The 18,145-nt window shown below is 31.8% G+C and overlaps 1 protein-coding gene across 2 annotated transcripts in view; it reads right to left on the bottom strand.

The window, feature by feature from the left end:
- Positions 1-18,145, bottom strand: part of LOC118188109 (cell adhesion molecule Dscam1-like) — a 637,201-nt gene that overhangs the window by 201,000 nt on the left and 418,056 nt on the right. For both annotated transcript variants that reach the window (XM_085823338.1, XM_085823339.1), the window contains one exon: positions 7,368-7,487. In XM_085823338.1, the coding sequence (XP_085679464.1) occupies positions 7,368-7,487 (120 nt within the window). The remainder of the gene's footprint in view (positions 1-7,367; positions 7,488-18,145) is intronic.

The following is an 18,145-nucleotide window of genomic DNA, read 5'->3' as shown; positions in this document are numbered from 1 at the left end:
ACCAGTGTAATAGTTAGTACTGCTGCTTGCCATATCGTGGTGTGGGGATTCAAATCCCAAAAAGTCTTAGATATCTTTAAGTATGTATTGTTTTTGTGGCATGTCGGCGCGTTAAGATACACAGTGAACCAAAGCATTCCTCTCCAGTGTCTTGCTGGTAGGAAAAAAATGGATGCGAGACTCTTACACCTTACACCGTCCCCCAGAGGATTATTCTTCAAAATCCAAAGCATCTGACAAAGTTGGACGGTCTTCTATAAAGTACCCAACATCACACTAATCAATGACCTCTATAAAATTAGTTGCCCTAATGTTATCAGATAAGTGAGTGAGATGAGTTTCAACTGTATTAATGAAAAAAAAGTACTTATATACCATCAGTGGAATTGCTTTTAAAGTTGAGCTAGCCATTAAAACTATTTTTTGTCTACTCTGTGAAAACAATTTTCAAGACATCTTAGTAAGCTTTTGTAATTTTAGGTACTGTGATTTCATGTTGATTAGTATATTGATCCTAATGCACAGTAGGTCACTAATGAATCAGATTTAAAATATAAACTAAAATGAATGAGCCAGCTTTCCAATTTTATAATAGATGTGTTTTCTTAAGATCGATTATTTTCTCCCTCCTTCCAGCATGTCTTTGTGGTGTAACGGTAGCACACTCGGCACGTAGTTGAGAGGTCCAGGTTCCAGTTCCGACGACGGCAATGCTCATTTTTCACATCTCCTGCTTCAAAAAAAATCTAATGACTATACAAGGTTTGCCCGAGCTAAAAGGTTGTGGACAATAGTTCCTCACCATCAGGATTTCGCGACTGGGTCCCCTCATCCCCAGTTCCCCCCAGTAAAAAAACCGGAATGAGTCTGCACAATATTGGAATAAATCTACAAATGCTTTAAAGGATGTAGCAACAACTGTTGAATAATTCACTGGGGAACAAGAAATGTTCATGTTATTTTATAAAGTTAAATTGTTATATTATGTTAAATTTATGTTAACATGTTTTAGCTATCATGGAACAAAATATTTTTAAATAATCTATTTTTATAAGTACTTGAAAATAAATTTTCAGAAATTATACAATAAATTTATTAATTAATAATAAAATCTGCAACCATGAATCATGCTCCTTTCCGAAATTTTATTATTAATTTTATTATTATTTTTTTATTTTTAATCCTCCAAGTGTTACGGGTTTGTCCCTAAAATTTCAGAGATCCCTAAATAAAATGTTATGAAAAAACAGTGTTTTCTTCATTATAATTCCAAAATCAAACTTTTCGCATTGTGCAAATTTTCACTTTGTGCATGGGCTTCGTTCCTTCTAATGTACATCCAACTCACGGATTTTTCACAATCTGGCAGAAATTTTCATGCGCAACAAATAAGAAAGCCATATATCGATACGGAAGTTTACGTCCATAACCCTCACAGCGTTGAAATTTACATAACTTGGACATTTATAAATACTTTATATATTTTAATACTTATTTTTTCCCTTTTATACTATTCCTTAAAACTTATTCTGTAACAGAACTATTAGGATCTAATCGAACGTCATCTATTGGCGACTAGAACAACTTACAGCTAGCTAACCTCCGTCCGAGATGAGGGTAGTTTGTCCAATACCATGTCTCCGTAACTCGAACGTGTTAGGTATTCCATTTTGGTGGTGTGTTCTGTGTTCATGTATATTGTCTTTGTAATTGTTTCTGTACTCTTTTAATAAATACTTTTTGAGCTATCCGGTGTTTGTGTTATAGAACAACAGGTGAAATTCCTTTAAAATGCTGTTTGACTTAAAATGTTTAAATGTGTTCTTTTACATTAATGTTTGAAAAATTTTTAATAAATGATTCCACTCCTTAATAAAAATATTAAATGAGAAATATAGGTATTTATTAAGAACAGTATATTAATACATCTAATTTTTTTACCGATTTCATATCATCGGTATATTTCATACTGCATGTTGGTGAAATACAATAATTCTAGCTGTACGATTTTAGTATTTTGATCGTATAAACAAAATCATTGATATTACACATTGTTTTAGCCATTCAAATGCTAAAATTTATTTACATTACGATAACCTGTTAATGAAAAAATTTTAAACATAAAATAATTGCTGTAATTGTTATATTTATTCCTAGTATGTGTCATGAAGTTTATTTTGACTAGTGTATTTTCCGAGTTTTTGGAATTTCAAAGAAATCTTAATTTTTCCTTAATGTTTTCTCAACGCTCTGTTCCTAGGTGAACCAAATTGTCGTAGCTTGTGAGAAAATCAATCTATAGTTATGTGTTATTGCTGAGAATTTTATAAGAATTTTTTGTTATGTCTCAGCCAGTAGAAAACATTGCATCAATTTTCTACACTTGTAAGTTGAAGCAAAACATTATTATTTTCAGCAGTAATAAATTGATTTTTGAATAGACTGAAAACAGTGAATTTTAGAAGCAGACGAGTGTTACCAGCGTATACTCCTACATCACATAAATATAAAGAATATATATTCTTATCTTTATACTTGTCTTATTTTTATCCTTATCTTACTTCTCTCAGATTATATGCTGATATATATATATATATATATATATATATATTTATACATAACAACATGTACTCTGAGAAGTTTTATTTTACCTCGAAACAAATAAAATAATATGTTTTCCTTTAAAACAAATAAAAATTACATTCTGAGGATTGATATTATTTTCAAATTTTAGATGATTGTTCCATTTTTTGATATGCTGGTATACATCGTAACTTTGTAGCATTATTTACTTTTATTTGTCTAGAATATGATTTTCTTTTTACGAATCTGATTCGAAACTCATTTCCTATGAAATTGAAAAAAGATGGGTAGAGAGAGAAACAGAGAGAGTCAACAATCTGAAAGAGAAATAATGTTGATTTTCAAGGAAATAACTGAAGCTTTGCTGAAGAAATGGAGCTTATTAAAATCTTAAGACCTACCTTTCTGTTTGAACTTGTATTCGTAATTTTTGTTTTGAAACTTTTCAGATGTTTTAGGGGCCGAGCGTAAAATCATTAACTACTGTAAGTTGGAAGCGGGTTCAAGCACCGTTGAACGTGTACATGAGAGTTTTCATCGTCTTTTCGACGTGTAATATTTATTTTTATTTTACCCAATGGCCGACTTCCAGCATGGCCACAACTAAGGGCAGAAGTGGTGTTCACTTTATTTTGGAGACTCTTAATAGGGGAGCCATCTTTGCCTCTTACGAAGGGTCAGACAGTTACAACCATGCCTTCTCCGGGATTCAAACCAGGGCCCTTTGGTATCACAGTCAGCTTCCCTAATCGCTATACTGTCTTCGGCGTAGTAATATAAGCACAAGCCAGTTTCCATTAAATACTCCTCTGCGAAGGCATGCCTCCGTGCGCAAATAGCCTTATGTAGTCTTTATATAAATAATGCAACTGGAAATCATTTCGTTAAATAAGGCATTACGTATTAGTTTCTCTTAAAACGTTTCCCATAGGCATTACAGCTTCCGCGTAATTTGCCATAACCTAAATAACCGTAATAAATAAATGCCCATATTTTATTTTATTCTATCCTTATATTTTATTTATTCTATCCTAATATTATTATATATTATATCCTTATATTTTATTTATTCTATCCTAATATTATTATATATTATATCCTTATATTTTATTTATTCTATCCTAATATTATTATATATTATATCCTTATATTATTATTTCTATCCTTATATTTTGTCAGACGTTAAAGAATTTTTGATTAAGAAACTCAAAGATTTCAAAGCGAAGAATGGCCAACACTCTACGAGAAAGAAAAAAAAAAAAAAAAAAAAAAACATTTTTAACACCAGCGCGCAAGACTGTGTATGGGAAATTCTAAAGATATGTTCATTTTACAATTATTTTGCGGCATTGCTGTTGAACTGAATCTTATGTTTTAATTGCGAAGAACGTATTTAATAAATAAAGGTAACAAACAAAACGTTGAAAAAACACCCTTTGGGCGTAATGTAAAATCTGAGTGATTTCAGATTTTATTAAAATTTTAATTACTTTGATTTATTTAGTTTTATTTTTTATTACTATTGTTATTATTACTGTTGTTATTATTATTACTGTTTTGAAATATCTGCCCTATTCTCATTCCATTGGCTCAGTTTTGTAAGGTTATTGGCTTTATAAACAGTACGAACAAAAATTAAGGACACCCACGCTGGGATTAAAAACTCAGATCTTCCGGCCACTAGTCGAATATACTACAATTTACACTAAGAAAACATGTAAATGGTGAAGGCAAAAGTTCTTTACATTTTTCTCCGCTTAAAAGTCAGAGAAAGGGAAGAGACCAAATCGTCAAGTGTAAGTGCTGACTGATTATCATCCTCCACTTTTTTTTTTTTTTTTTTTTTTTTTTTTTTTTTTTTAAATTTTAGTGCCATTATAGAGTTATTTAAGTTTTTTAGAGTGAGAAATGTGAGAAAATCAGAGATAGTTTTACTATGATTTCGAGCTCTTTTATCTTTCAGTTTCAAACTGGATGTCCTACTACTTACATTATGAAGACCAAAATTCCTTACGCATTGAAGTAAAGGAATTTAGTTCATATTAAACGCTTTTGGAAATTAATTTATTTGCAATTGAAATTTTAAATTTATATGAATAGATACTTCACCGCCTGTATGGAAATAAGCATCAAGACTTTAAAAAAAAATATAAAACATTACGTAATGGGCACCTTTACTGGCGTCGGTATAGAATAAGGAGGGGGACTTTTGTTATTTTTTCATTGATAAGTTAAAAGTATTGATTTTGTATATGAGTTAAGTTCCAACATCAATACATAAGTAGCAAATATAAAATTACGCAACACATAGCTGCATTTCTGCCGCCATATTGGTAGCGCTGCTTGCTACCTTATCGTCGGGCTCGAGTTCGAATTCTGCAGAAGACTTGGATGTTTTTATGTATTTTAGTACTGTTTAGCGATGAGGTATTTAAAATAATAGCAAGACGAAAGTTCTTTCGAGAGATTTGGTGGTAAAAGAAAACAGATGGGTGACCATCGGATATGTGCTCTCCATCAAAATTGGGATTGAAATTCTACCATTTAAACCTAAGCTCTGAGAATGAATGTATCTTACGAACATATATCTCACTCACGAATCAAATTTTAGCTTCGTAAATTTGTCTTGGCGATTAGCAAAACCTTCTTCTGCTAATAATGTCTGAGACGGTTTGGGATATCTGAGATGGGTTTGGACCTGAGGTGGTCAAGAAATTCAAGTCATCTTCATTAAGAAAATACTGACTAAACTTAGTCTCGAATGTAATCAAATATAGTTTTTTTTTAATTTTCAGTTGCTAAGAAAGCAGGTAATATTAACTCTGCAAGAATAAACAATTCTCTTAAAAACAGCATTATTCTCATGTTAGTTCTCCTATTCCAGTTTCTCAAGATTCTCATAAATGTTAAATGTTTTCTCATAAACGAAAATAATGATAATTGTAATTCTTTGTGCATTATTATATTGCATTTTTCCAGCTATCTAAAACGTCAACCGGATAGTCAGTGCTATGCCGAATTTTTTTCTTTCCAGACAGGGAAAAGAAATAAAACTGTACCCGAATGCCACTAGAAAAAGTAATTTGAATTGCTTTTTGTAATTCTCAGTATTAGTCTCAATACCTATTTAAAGAAAAAAGGAAGGATATTGTGCAGAAAAGAGAAAAAAAAGACTAACACACACACACAGAAAAAAAAAAAAAAAAAAAAAAAAAAAAAAAAAAAAAATGAAAGCTTTCAGATTTTACATTACGCACAAAGTGCTTTTTTCCCTTGAGCATACACATACACGTTTTGAGAGCATTTGGGCTAATGTTCCTTTGGGCTAAATATATTTAAAAATACCCTATCATTAGAATTTCCGATAGCGTGCTAAAGGATTTTTTTTTTTTTTTTTTTTTACGTACAGTGTAGCCATTGCTCGCTTTGAAATCGTTGACTTTTTTAAGCAAAAATTCGCTAAAATTTTTACAAAATCTGAAGTACAAAATAAAATATTTATAAGCAGCATATCTTTAGAATTTCTGATAGACAGTGCAGCGCTCTGGAGATAAAAATATTTCTCCTCCTACAGTATTGCTATTGCTACTTTGAAATCATGGATTTTGTTAATTGAGAATTCGCAAAGTTTTACAGAATTTGAAATACACAATGAAACAATTCAAAATTCAGGATTCTACCTGTCCATATTCGGGTGGAGGATTACATTATTCAAAATTTGATGTCTCTAGGTTTCGTTACTTTTCCACAGTACGAGAACATGCATACTTTCATGCAAATCCTTCCTTATTTAATTTCTTTAAATATAATATAGAGCGCTAATATTTGGTGACAAAAAATTTGAAAAGTGATTGAGACTTCTGTACTGAACCAACGCAAAATCCCGTTTGGAGACTAATAGCCCTTCTGTCCTAACGCTTCTTTGGGTTAAAAAATATGAAATCGTGAAATAAAATCTCCTCTTCTGAAAGTTTTCACAAACTGAACTGTTTAAATCCAAGGACTTTGTAATGGAGCTGCAATGTGTTTGGTTTCTGTTGCATTACTCCTTGATTTTGTTTGTAAATCATTTTTTGATTTCATTGATTTTATTTGCGATTTTTTGTAAGGGCTTCTCGTTGTATATATCATTGATTTTGGTTTCGTCTGTGGAAATAAATTCTTTGTATAAGATAAAAATTTTTATTTTGTTCCGAAAACTGATTCAATTTCATATGCACAGCAATCACAGATGAAAACAAGATACCCTCCTCAATGAAAGCCCAATATCTGAGGCTTTGTTGACTAATTGCTGGGAATAAACCATAAAAATTGCTCTTTCAATAAACCAGAGTTGTCATACACTACAAACATCACCGACTGAGAACGTATCACAACATTAAGGAAAACTGAAATTAAACTTAAATGTTACAGATTTCTGCACAAATTTGCCCTTGATATCGATAATAAATTTGCTGACGTTAATTTTCTTCAGTCTACACAACAGATGTGTGAAGTGCACAATTTGAAATCTACGTTTTTGTTTTAAATTACTCTCAAGTGTTTGTAATACGAATCTTCAATATCTTTTGATTCGATATCTTGCAGTGTCCATACTAGTCACTTCTCCTTGTGTCTATATCAAAGCAAAATTTGAAGTTTTAGATGACAAGGAGTAACGGTAAGCATTATCTTGCTTAGCTCATTTTTACTGTAATATGAATTCTCACATAAACTATCATTTGCAAATAGTATTAAATTAATGTCACTATTTTCTCTTTAAAGAATGTAATGTGTTTACTTACTTGTTGACATTTTCCATCGTACATGAGGTTGGGGCACTCCGTCTGCTTGGCAATCAATTCTTGCCGGTCTTCCAGCAATCGCAGAAGTGTCTCGTGGTTCAAGAATCCATCTCGGAGGAACTAAAACAAATATTCGAAATATAACTTTTAATACGCATAAATAGTATTTATGTCAAGAAAAATGTCCAGTCAACAAACTAACATATTTCAGAGAAGATTTAATTCAGATAAATCTATTGATAAGAGAAATACATGAACTATTTTACAAATATTAATTTGTTGCGCGTAACAAATATTAACAAGATTTATTCATCTCTTTCTGTAAATAAAATGGTAGATTTTTGTTGATAAAGAGAAGCGACCATAATACCAGAAGTCGTGATTAATTATTCTTTTCTAAATGGAATTACAGTAGTTTGTATAAAAAGGAAGCTATCTCTTAACTTTATGCTAATTTTATAATTAATTTCAGGCATTTTAGTTGTAATTAAACGACGTCACTAAAAAAATTTTGGCAATATTTTCTAAATTATCCTTTTCAAATGTTGAAAATTAACAAAATTAAAAGGGAATATGCGAAATTAAATGCAGAAATAATTATATATTAAAATTAATACTTCAAATTTATCTGTAGACATGTAATAAGTATATAAAATCCTCACTGCCTGGACTTGCTGTTCTTCAGAATTCGTCAAATCTTTTATTTTAAAGCTTACATTTCATTTTGGAACGATTGATCCTTAGAAAACCGAAGCCTTTGCTAACCGAAACGACCGTCCCCATCCATCACCCGTCCTGTGCGTTTCCGCCCCTTCCTTTCTATTAACGCACAAAGACGTGTGAAGATTTCAAATGACACCCTTTCTACTTCCTAACAAAGAAGCTTCCATTAGCATTTTACGACAAACAGTCTGCAATAAAATGATACAATGGATTTCGGAATACAATGGATTTGGGAAAGGGAAGAAAACAACATCGCAAACTCGGCCGTTCCGGGCGGTTGTGGTCGTATGAATGAAAGACCGACTCGGGCGTTTTGGTCTTCAAAGGATTAAGTATATTTTAATATGAAAATTAAATTATCCAAAGTTTCTCTTTTTTAATTGATCATTATTATCTTCAGTTCGAAACTTAAAGCTTCTGCATGAGTTCCTTGGGACAGTTTCCGAAATGGTTAAATAACTTTCATTAAAGAAGTACAAAAGGTAATGGAATAATTCATGATCATCAGATCTGAGATATATACATATACACTACTGTCTTTAAATATCTACTTCTTCTAGATCAAGATCTACCAACTTTTATTTAAAAATAAAAAAAAAAAAATAAAATTAAATAAAATTAAAAAAAAAAAAAAAAAAAAGGATCTTTAACAAGAAAGAGGAATTATTTTCTGAGAGCTATTCAGAATATACTAACATCTCATCGTCAGGGTCGCTTAAGATCTAATATAAGACAATAGCTAACATTAAAGATTACATTAATGACTCTTAAATTTAAAACAACTTTAAAAAAACCACAAAAATTTCATTTATAGTCTATTCACTTTTGTTTCATATAAGAGAAACGGAAATTAATTTTTGACAGCGAGAATAAGATAACTCATAGATTGCATTCGTAAGACTAATGTACCAAAAAAAAAATCCCAAAACATTTCTATAGGAATTATTTTGATGATTTTTTTTTTTTTTTTTGTAAGTCCTTTCAGTCTTCAATAATTCTAAATTACTAGAATTTAAAAGTTTCGTACAAATACCGTTGAAATTCAGAATTTTCAGTGAGCGTTCAGGAAACTGGCTATAAAATGTTTAGATAGCCTTTTTTTATATTTCTCTTCAAAATTAGAGTTCAGAGAGGAAGAGGAAACAATCCATATTATAACAGGAAGAAAAATGCTGTTAATAGCATTGTAGGCAGTTTGATCTCAAGAAAAATTTAATTAAGTTAGGCTAATTAAATCAGTTTCAAAACAAAAAGAATACACTGCATATAGCACATGAATAACCCTAATTTGAAATGAAGAATTTGAGTTGTAAATGGAATTAAAATAATATTTATAGGAGAATGTGAATGCCATTGAATGCAAATGCGCATTTTAAAATTAATTAAAACTTAATTACTGATTAAATACAATTTATTTACATGAATTACGTGCATTAAAACAACTTCCAAATACTGTGGCTTCATCTGTTTTCACTGTCCCCATGTGTTAGAAAGTCACATTAAATTTAAACCTTTGGAATTATTACAATCATCTAACAACATATATGGGATTTTCATCTGTTTCGTTTGATATGTTTCTCGTCAACAGGTTTGTTCTAACATGACTAAGCAACTTCATGAGGCAAGAAATCATTTCATTTCAATTTGTCTGTTAAACGAGAGAAATATTAAGATTGGTTGTTTTCGCTGTGGAATACTTTCATTGGCTGAGATGATTAACTGTTAGTTTAACTGTACGAACTTATAAATAGCGGGAATCTGTGAATGTCGTGGCTTTTCGGTAACATCGCATTCCGCAAGACAATTCCAGCACTGTTAATTTTGTGAATTTTTTCATTTTCATGCTGCTGGGCCTCTTGCCTGACTAATTTTGGTTCTGCTGGATGTCTACTGCTAGAAATGGCTCCTGTTATTATACGCTTCATATAATGATACAGTCCTGCTTCTTTTTCTTCTGGAGTATGCTTGACTTTTCGTCTCCGCTCGTCGTATGGGAGTTGTTGGATGCTGTTACACAAGCTGTGAAATTACATTTGGAGATAAGAAATCCTGCTTTTCGGTACCTGGAATAACAGGAAGGAGTGTATGGTGGTGGATCTCGAAGGATCATTGTGGAGCAAAGTTTAGAATGGATTAATCAACAAACAATCTTTAAAATGTATCCGGAACTATCTTCATTACCTAGTATTTAGCAGCTCACCAGGACACGGCAGAGACCAGGATCCTGCCTTGGGTAAGCCATAAAAATATAAAACATAAACGAAAAATGCCTGTGATACCGTGTTGTGTGCGTTTGTTTTTTGTATTTTTTGCTCACATTTTAATTGTACACAGATCACATATTATAGACTTTTATCCCCATTAATAATGGAGTTGATTGTGTAAAATATAGCAGTAGCTGAACCGATATTCATGCATCACATTTTTGTTGCATGAATATTGCTTTCTTGGGAATTTTGCTTAGGAAAAACCTCGAATGCAGACGAAAAAAAAGCATATATGTTTCGACATCCCCATGTACGGCATTAGGCTCCTGAAAACTAGTTTATGGTTTTGTTAATTAAAATCATTGATCCCTGCGCATAAAGAAACACTAATGAATCTCTTGAAAGTATACACAGTAAAAATTTCAAAACCTATAAAAAATTTAGAGTGATTTTTCTTTTTGGGGGTGGGAGAGTTGCATAAACTAGTATCAAAAACATATTTGGAGTGAATTATCAACAAGAGAATCTTGAAAAGCTTTAACCCATTAACCGCAAAACTACAAGGAATGTTTCTCTTCTCATGAAAATAATAACAAATATTAAATTAAGCATTTATAACATAAATTTACATTGAAAATAAAAAAAAAAAAAAAAAAAAAAAAATGCTCTTACCTGTGGAAAAAGCGGGTGTAACGTTCGCGCAACGTCAGCGGAATAAGACTACGGATGTTTAGTGAGTAGGATTGTACTCGTGTGATGTTTCTTTTGAGTGGAGCGCAGGATTACTTTTTAGCTGTATAACGTTTTATAAATCTAAAAATCACTTTACTTGTAATTAATTTAATATTAAAATAGACATTGTATTTCTTTTACAAATACAGATTATTTCATTTGAAAGATTCAAGCAAGAAATGCTTGATTACAACCATGATGTAAAGCTACATTACATACTTTGCATCTACAAACAGTCTGGCTATGGTATTCTTTACAACAAAGTAATTTGTTATCAACGGACTTTACGATAAAATGTCTACCATCTCCATGCAATGGTTTTTGAATGGTCTACTAGGTCTTCCTGTTGCTGATATATTTCTGGCTAATTCTACACTCTCAATAGGAGTTTGCAAAAGGAATAATGCATTCTCGCGTCTGAAATCTAAAACAGACTTTATATTTACAGTAGTAAAAAGTGGTGATATTTAGTAAGTTTAGATACGGTCTCACCTCATATAATTTATCAGTATTGTCAATTTGACTATTGTCAAATGCAAATTCTGCTTCATATTCCTGTACTGCAAACGTGATATCAATTCTCGTACAACAGGAACAGAAATGTGCTTATCAAAAGACCAATACATTTTTTCTTGAGGTAAAGAATGATCTCCTGTAAGCAATAATATTCCAATAAATCTTCTCATATAGGCTTCAGATGCAATAAATTCTGGGCATTTTTTTCCCTGAGCGTATATATTTGTCTGTTCAACGAGAAGAGAGTAAATGTCTAAACCAGAAAGAAAATCGAAAATCCGTGCACTAGTTTTACCTTGTGTTTCGTCTTTTATAATATCTCTTCTATCTCTTTCTTCATGTTCTTCCTGAGACATAACTAACAGTTCCTTTTTTATCCACTTCAAGATTTCAGTCTTCTGCTTTTTAAACTTTTTAGTATGACTATAAGTGCTTTTAGAAGGCTGAAACTTACATTTTACGTGAATTTCAACTTCCCTAGCAGTATCATTTGGTAAAATATCATTATCATTATTTAAAACATTGCCATTCCTTTCTTCTTCGTCACTAGCCTCTGCAATTTCTGGGGAAACAACAACAATATCAGTTTCATTCTGGTCATCATTAACATTATCATCATCTGTTTCTTCATCAAAAATTCTTTGAAGGGCTTCTTCTAATGTAAGATACCTCGTACTAGGCATTTTTATACAACCAGAACATCGAAAGGAATGAGTGAAAAAGGAGATTGACTACCCGTTTCCTGCTGACGTTGCGTCAGCGCAACGCCTGTTTTCCCTTCCTTCCCAACACAAATATAAACATCTGACTGATGTAATGTTCTGATAAACGGTGACCTTGACTAAAAATAGATCACTCATAAAGACATCGATTCTTTCGTTAAATATTTTCAGCAAAAATACCCGGTCGAAAATTTTGCTTGAATTTTGCTTAAAGTATGAGATTAATTATTATAAACAAAATGATTGTTGAAGGCAAATATTTTTTACAGAAATAATCTTTATAATATTTCCTACACAAAATCATCTGCTAGTATAAACTATCTTAGGTAGTTATATTTATATACGCATTTATTTTGACCTTTGCGTCAACGCAACACCAGCGGCTAGTGGGTTAAAAGACCTTTGTGCAGTTGTTACATTTTCTGAAGGTGGGGACGTGAAAAATATGCAATGCTCTCGTCGAGGCTAAAAATAACTGCAATTAATTGAAAGAATCTTCATGAAAGTATACTATCTGACACAATTATTATTTGATTGAAATAGCCTGTAAAATATTTCAATTGTTAGCAATCAAATGGAACTCATTTCATGTAGCACACGTATCTTGCAAATATTTATCATAATAGTGATTAAATTACTTCAGAGGTCCTCAAATAACTAGAATGAGATGCCATTAATACGAAAAGTTTAAGTAGTGTAAGACTGACTTGCAAATACTGAGGATGAAGATCTGATTATACTGCAGACGCATTAGGATTCTTGAAGTTGGAGACGTTAGAAATGTGCAAAGTCCTAACAGACACTCGAACCCTGGACCTCTCAAATACGCGTCGAGTATGCTTCCAATTACACCACAAACGCATTTGGAAAGGAGGGGGAAATACCTTGTAACCTTTTTATAAAATCATAATCTTAACATAAATGCTCGTCTTGTGCTTAGAAAAATGACCATTACATGTGGCTATGAAACTTAAAATAAAAGTCAAATTCAAATTTAGAACAAAGCCTAGTAGTCAAAGACACTACAGGTAATTTAAATCGAAGCAGGCTCAATACTTCTCGCAGGCGTAATGATCAAATGTGGCAGCAATAATGCGAAGCCGAAGAAATACCACCTGATCGGAGCTGGCGAAACTAGTAAAATGGCCTCCAGAGGCAGAAACACGCTTTATTTTACAGTCTAAGATTCTTGACTTAAATCCTCCGTAAATAATTTGCAGTATGGTGGTGAAACGGAAAGTAGAAGCGATAATAAAGACTGGAACTATAAATAACTGGTTAATTAAAATAATAATACTCCTTAAAACTTTAGAAATTTATTTAAAGAATACGTTCGATAAAGTTAGTATGAATTTTATTCTGTCCTTTCGGCTTTCGTCGTGAATCCAAATGCCTGTAATCAAGGAGTTTTAATATCGTGTTGCCGAAAATGCTACTCTATAGAAGTCGGGGAAGTTATAGATCAGTAAATGTGGGAAGACAGCCGAAAATCTAGCACGAGTCTAGATATGAGAAATAAATCTTTACGTAGCAATGTATTTTTCTGAACGAGGCTAGGTATGAGAAAGAACTTTTTACGTAGCAATATATTTTTCTGAACTTAGATCTATAAACATTTAGGTAAGCAGTGCTTATCCATTTCAGAAGGCATTATCTTGGCATGTGCAACTACCATGATATAAAATAAATGTTGTTGGTGTAAAATAAATCTGATAGCTGTGTTGATTATATATATAGTTATAGCTGTGTTGCGAAACGCGTAGTCAATCTCCTTTTCTGATTCAGTCAGAAATACGGAAAGGCCTGTTGTGTATTTAATAACAAAATGTATTTAATAATGATGAATGCATCTTCCTTGCCTATGCACATTGGCATCAGCGCTAAAAACGACTCCGCCTAAATCTATCATATTCTTTAGAATGCTATTAAAAATGTAATCTCAGGATTCGCTTTTTCCAGTTTAATCAATAGCTTGAGAAGAATATCCAATCAGTGTATTTTAAGTGCATTTTTCTCATAGGCCAGAATCAATAACGACTCGACATTCTTACGTAATCATAAATTTTGTCTGCTTTCTAATCTTAAACATGGAAAAAGTCTCTTTGAAACAAACCTTTATGAATGTAAACCTCAGGCTGAAGGTTTACTACAGATATCAACCGAACTTAATTTAATAAAAGATTAAAACACAGAATAAACATAAACAATTTTGGGAATATTTGAAATATATATAGTTTGGCACTTCCGTTTTGTCACCCTGAATTACGGCATAAAGTCATGTGTGCACGTAATTCTCGAAGACTGACAAATTGGGTGTTCTAAAACTATGTAGAGTCATTAGGTTATAACAAAGTTGAAGACGTGAAAATGTACAGTGCCCTCGGCGGGATTCGAACTCGGGATCTTCAGAATACGCATCAAGCGTGCTCCAGTTACACCTCGAAGATTTGCGTAAATGGGAGAGAAAATACCTTATAAATAGTTGTCATTCAGAGTGTCATAAAATTTTAATTTTCTTTTAAATGAAAACATTTATTGCTTAAATGTATCAATTACTTAAACAATATACTATATATTCCTCTGAATAATTTAAATGGTTAATTTATTTTTATTATTATTCTCTAGATTCAATTTCACATCTAATTAATGTAGTTTATATCAGGGGTGGCCATCTTTCATATCGACATTTTTCTCAAAAATATGTCGCGATCTGCCTACTACAATTATGCCATTTAACACATTCAAATTTGTGTATTAATGCATAATTTATTAATATTATTTATTTATCAAGAAGTAGACATAGAAAAATTAATATCAAAGGTTTATTTTCTTATCTTATCATTAAAACGAAATCTCATTCTGTATGTCCCCAACCAAGAATTCATTATTTAGAGTATATCTAGACAAAGACGAACACATTAATTTATCCATGAACATTCTTGACGTCTACATCATTCTTCATGCACCCCACAATTTTTTGTATGCAGCAGTTTAGATCTTAAGAGAGTGAACAAAGAGGGTCGCTTAGAAGCACATTTGGTAGTAGCAAACAAAGCAGGGAAAAAAAGAATGTGCATAACAGGCGTCTTTTATAACCATTTATTTAATTTGATTGGCTGAGATTTCATCGCATTGCAGTCATAATTACATAAACGGAATAATTTTCAGGATTAATTTCTAAATAACACATTGTAGGTTCAAAAGGAAGGGGACGTAACCAAATTTAAAACAGGAATGATTGTTGCTAGAGTTAGTAACTTTGTTGCTAATTTACTTTCACGTTTTATATGTTACATGTAATATATATGTAAATGGGCGTGGATATATAATAAAAAAAACTTAGAAGTGATAATGATTTCATAGAATGTTGAACCGTATAAAACGCAAACTTGTCAGCTGAGGCAGAATAAAAAAATATTTTTATTTCAAAAGACATATGCGCCCACAATTAACTTGACACTCTAATCTTGCCTATTCAAGATCATTGAAATTTTTTATATTATTGTGATAGGAAGAGAGCAGCAAGGCAGCGTCTTAGTGAGAACAGAGGTAGAAGCAAAGTGCAGAGTTGTCCAGTGTGGCGGCTTACTTCTTTTAACTGCCGAATTAGCTAAGTCATCACTGTTATGCACATCATATGATATGTATTGATCTAAAAATGATTCAATCCCAAAAGAGCTATTACTATTCTCAGAATAGAGAGGGGAGAATAAGGGGCTAATTTAAAAAAAAGATTTTGATTTACATATCCCCCTTTCAAAGAGGAAAAAAGGCGATAGAAAAGTCTTTTTAATAGATAAAACTCACTTTAATAGCAAACTTAGAGAAATAATTTGTAAATACAAATCATAAAATTTTGTCCAAATTAATTACGCAAATAATCGAAAAATATACATTTAGATAAAATTTTCTATGAAAATATTCAGATTAAACGTCTTCGTGTTTTAGAGTCCATATAATCCTATTTTTTCAGAGAGGATATTTCAAAAGTTTACACACAAGATCACAACTATAAAAATTTTATACACCCATTATTTATTGTTACATACTTTTAACCTAGGGTGATCAAAAAGTCAGTATAAATTTGAAAACTTAATAAATCACGGAATAATGTAGATAGAGAGGTAAAAATTGACACACATACTTAGAATGACATGGGGTTTTATTAGAAAAGCAGTACTTAGAAAAGCAATAATCTGATCAGAAAAGCAATAATTAGCATAACAAATTAAGACAAAGCAAAGATGATGTTCTTTACAGGAAATGCTCCGTATGTTCACCATCATTCCTCAACAATAGCTGTAGTCGAGGAATAATGTTGTGAACAGCACTGTAAAGCATGTCCGGAGTTATGGTGAGGCATTGGCGTTGGATGTTGCCTTTCAGCATCCCTAGAGATGTCGGTCGATCACGATACACTTGCGACTTCAGGTAACCCCAAAGCCAATAATCGCACGAACTGAGGTCTGGGGACCTAGGAGGCCAAGCATGAAGAAAGTGGCTGCTGAGCACACGATCATCACCAAACGACGCGCGCAAGAAATCTTTCACGCGTCTAGCAATATGGGGTGGAGCGCCATCCTGCATAAAAATCGTACGTTCCAGCAGGTGTTTATCAGCCAGGCTGGGGACGATGCGATTCTGTAACATATCGGCGTACCTCTCACCCGTCACGGTAGCAGTTACAAAACCAGAATCACGCATTTCCTCGAAGATAAAAGGCCCGATAACAGTATTTTTTTTTGGTTCTAATAAAACCCCATTTCATTCTAAGTATGTGTGTCAATTTTTACCTCTCTATCTACATTATTCCGTGATTTATTAAGTTTTCAAATTTATACTAACTTTTTGATCACCCGGTATATATATATATATGTATGTATATATACATATATTATATATATATATATATACATATATTATATATATATATAAGTCATTTCTAGATTAATCCATGTCTTATGACTCTTATATAATTCCCGTGATATAAATGGATCTAAAACTCAAGCAGCCAGTAGTAATTTTAAAACAATATTAACTATCCAATCAAAATGCATTGTAAAACCATAATTAACTCAGTCTGAATTAAGATTTCACCCTGAACATAACGTACTTGCTTTCTACGCTTTGGCCTAGCTGGACAGCAGTCTGTCTGTTCCTCCTTTTTTACTGCAAAATTATCTAAAACGTAAGATTTTTGGAATAGGCACAATTAATGTGCCAACTTGTTTGTAGCCGTAATATGTTTACTGAAATAAAAAAATGAATGTTTAATCTGCCTTCGCCTGCAGTTTATATATATATATATATATTACACACACACACGCACACACACACACACACACACACACACACACACACACACACACACATATATATATATATATATATATATACTGTATATATATTAATTTTTATTGGTTATGAATTTCACTCTTTATAACGAGAAACGAGACATGCAGATATGCTTGAAGTTCAAATTAACAGACAAATAGCTTAAATAGCAACATAAATTGTATTTGTAAGAATACTTCGGTATTGACATTTTTCCTTCTTTACCCATTTTTGTCCCCAAATTATAAATTAAATAAAGATATATCTGCGAATAACATAATTTATGTATATGTATCCATATCTGCGCTTTAAATATATTAAATTAATTTACGTGTTTTATTATAAATTCATAAACTGTGATAAACGCGTCTTCAAAGAAAATTAAAAAAAAAGGGTATTTCATATTCCGGAAAAAGACTTAAATTAATTATATACAACATTTTAAAAAATGGAAAACAAAAAGACACAAAAACGTTTGTTGAAAATAATACCCTTCATTTTTTTTCGTATCAAACTAACCCATAAATTTTAAACTATGGTAGTG

The sequence above is a fragment of the Stegodyphus dumicola genome, chromosome 9, assembly GCF_044657685.1.
Source record: "Stegodyphus dumicola isolate Sdum_Otavi_A_Nest chromosome 9, ASM4465768v1".
Lineage (NCBI taxonomy): Eukaryota > Metazoa > Arthropoda > Arachnida > Araneae > Eresidae > Stegodyphus > Stegodyphus dumicola.
Note: the sequence above shows the minus strand (reverse complement) of the source record. Positions and strands in the feature narration are given on the sequence as shown.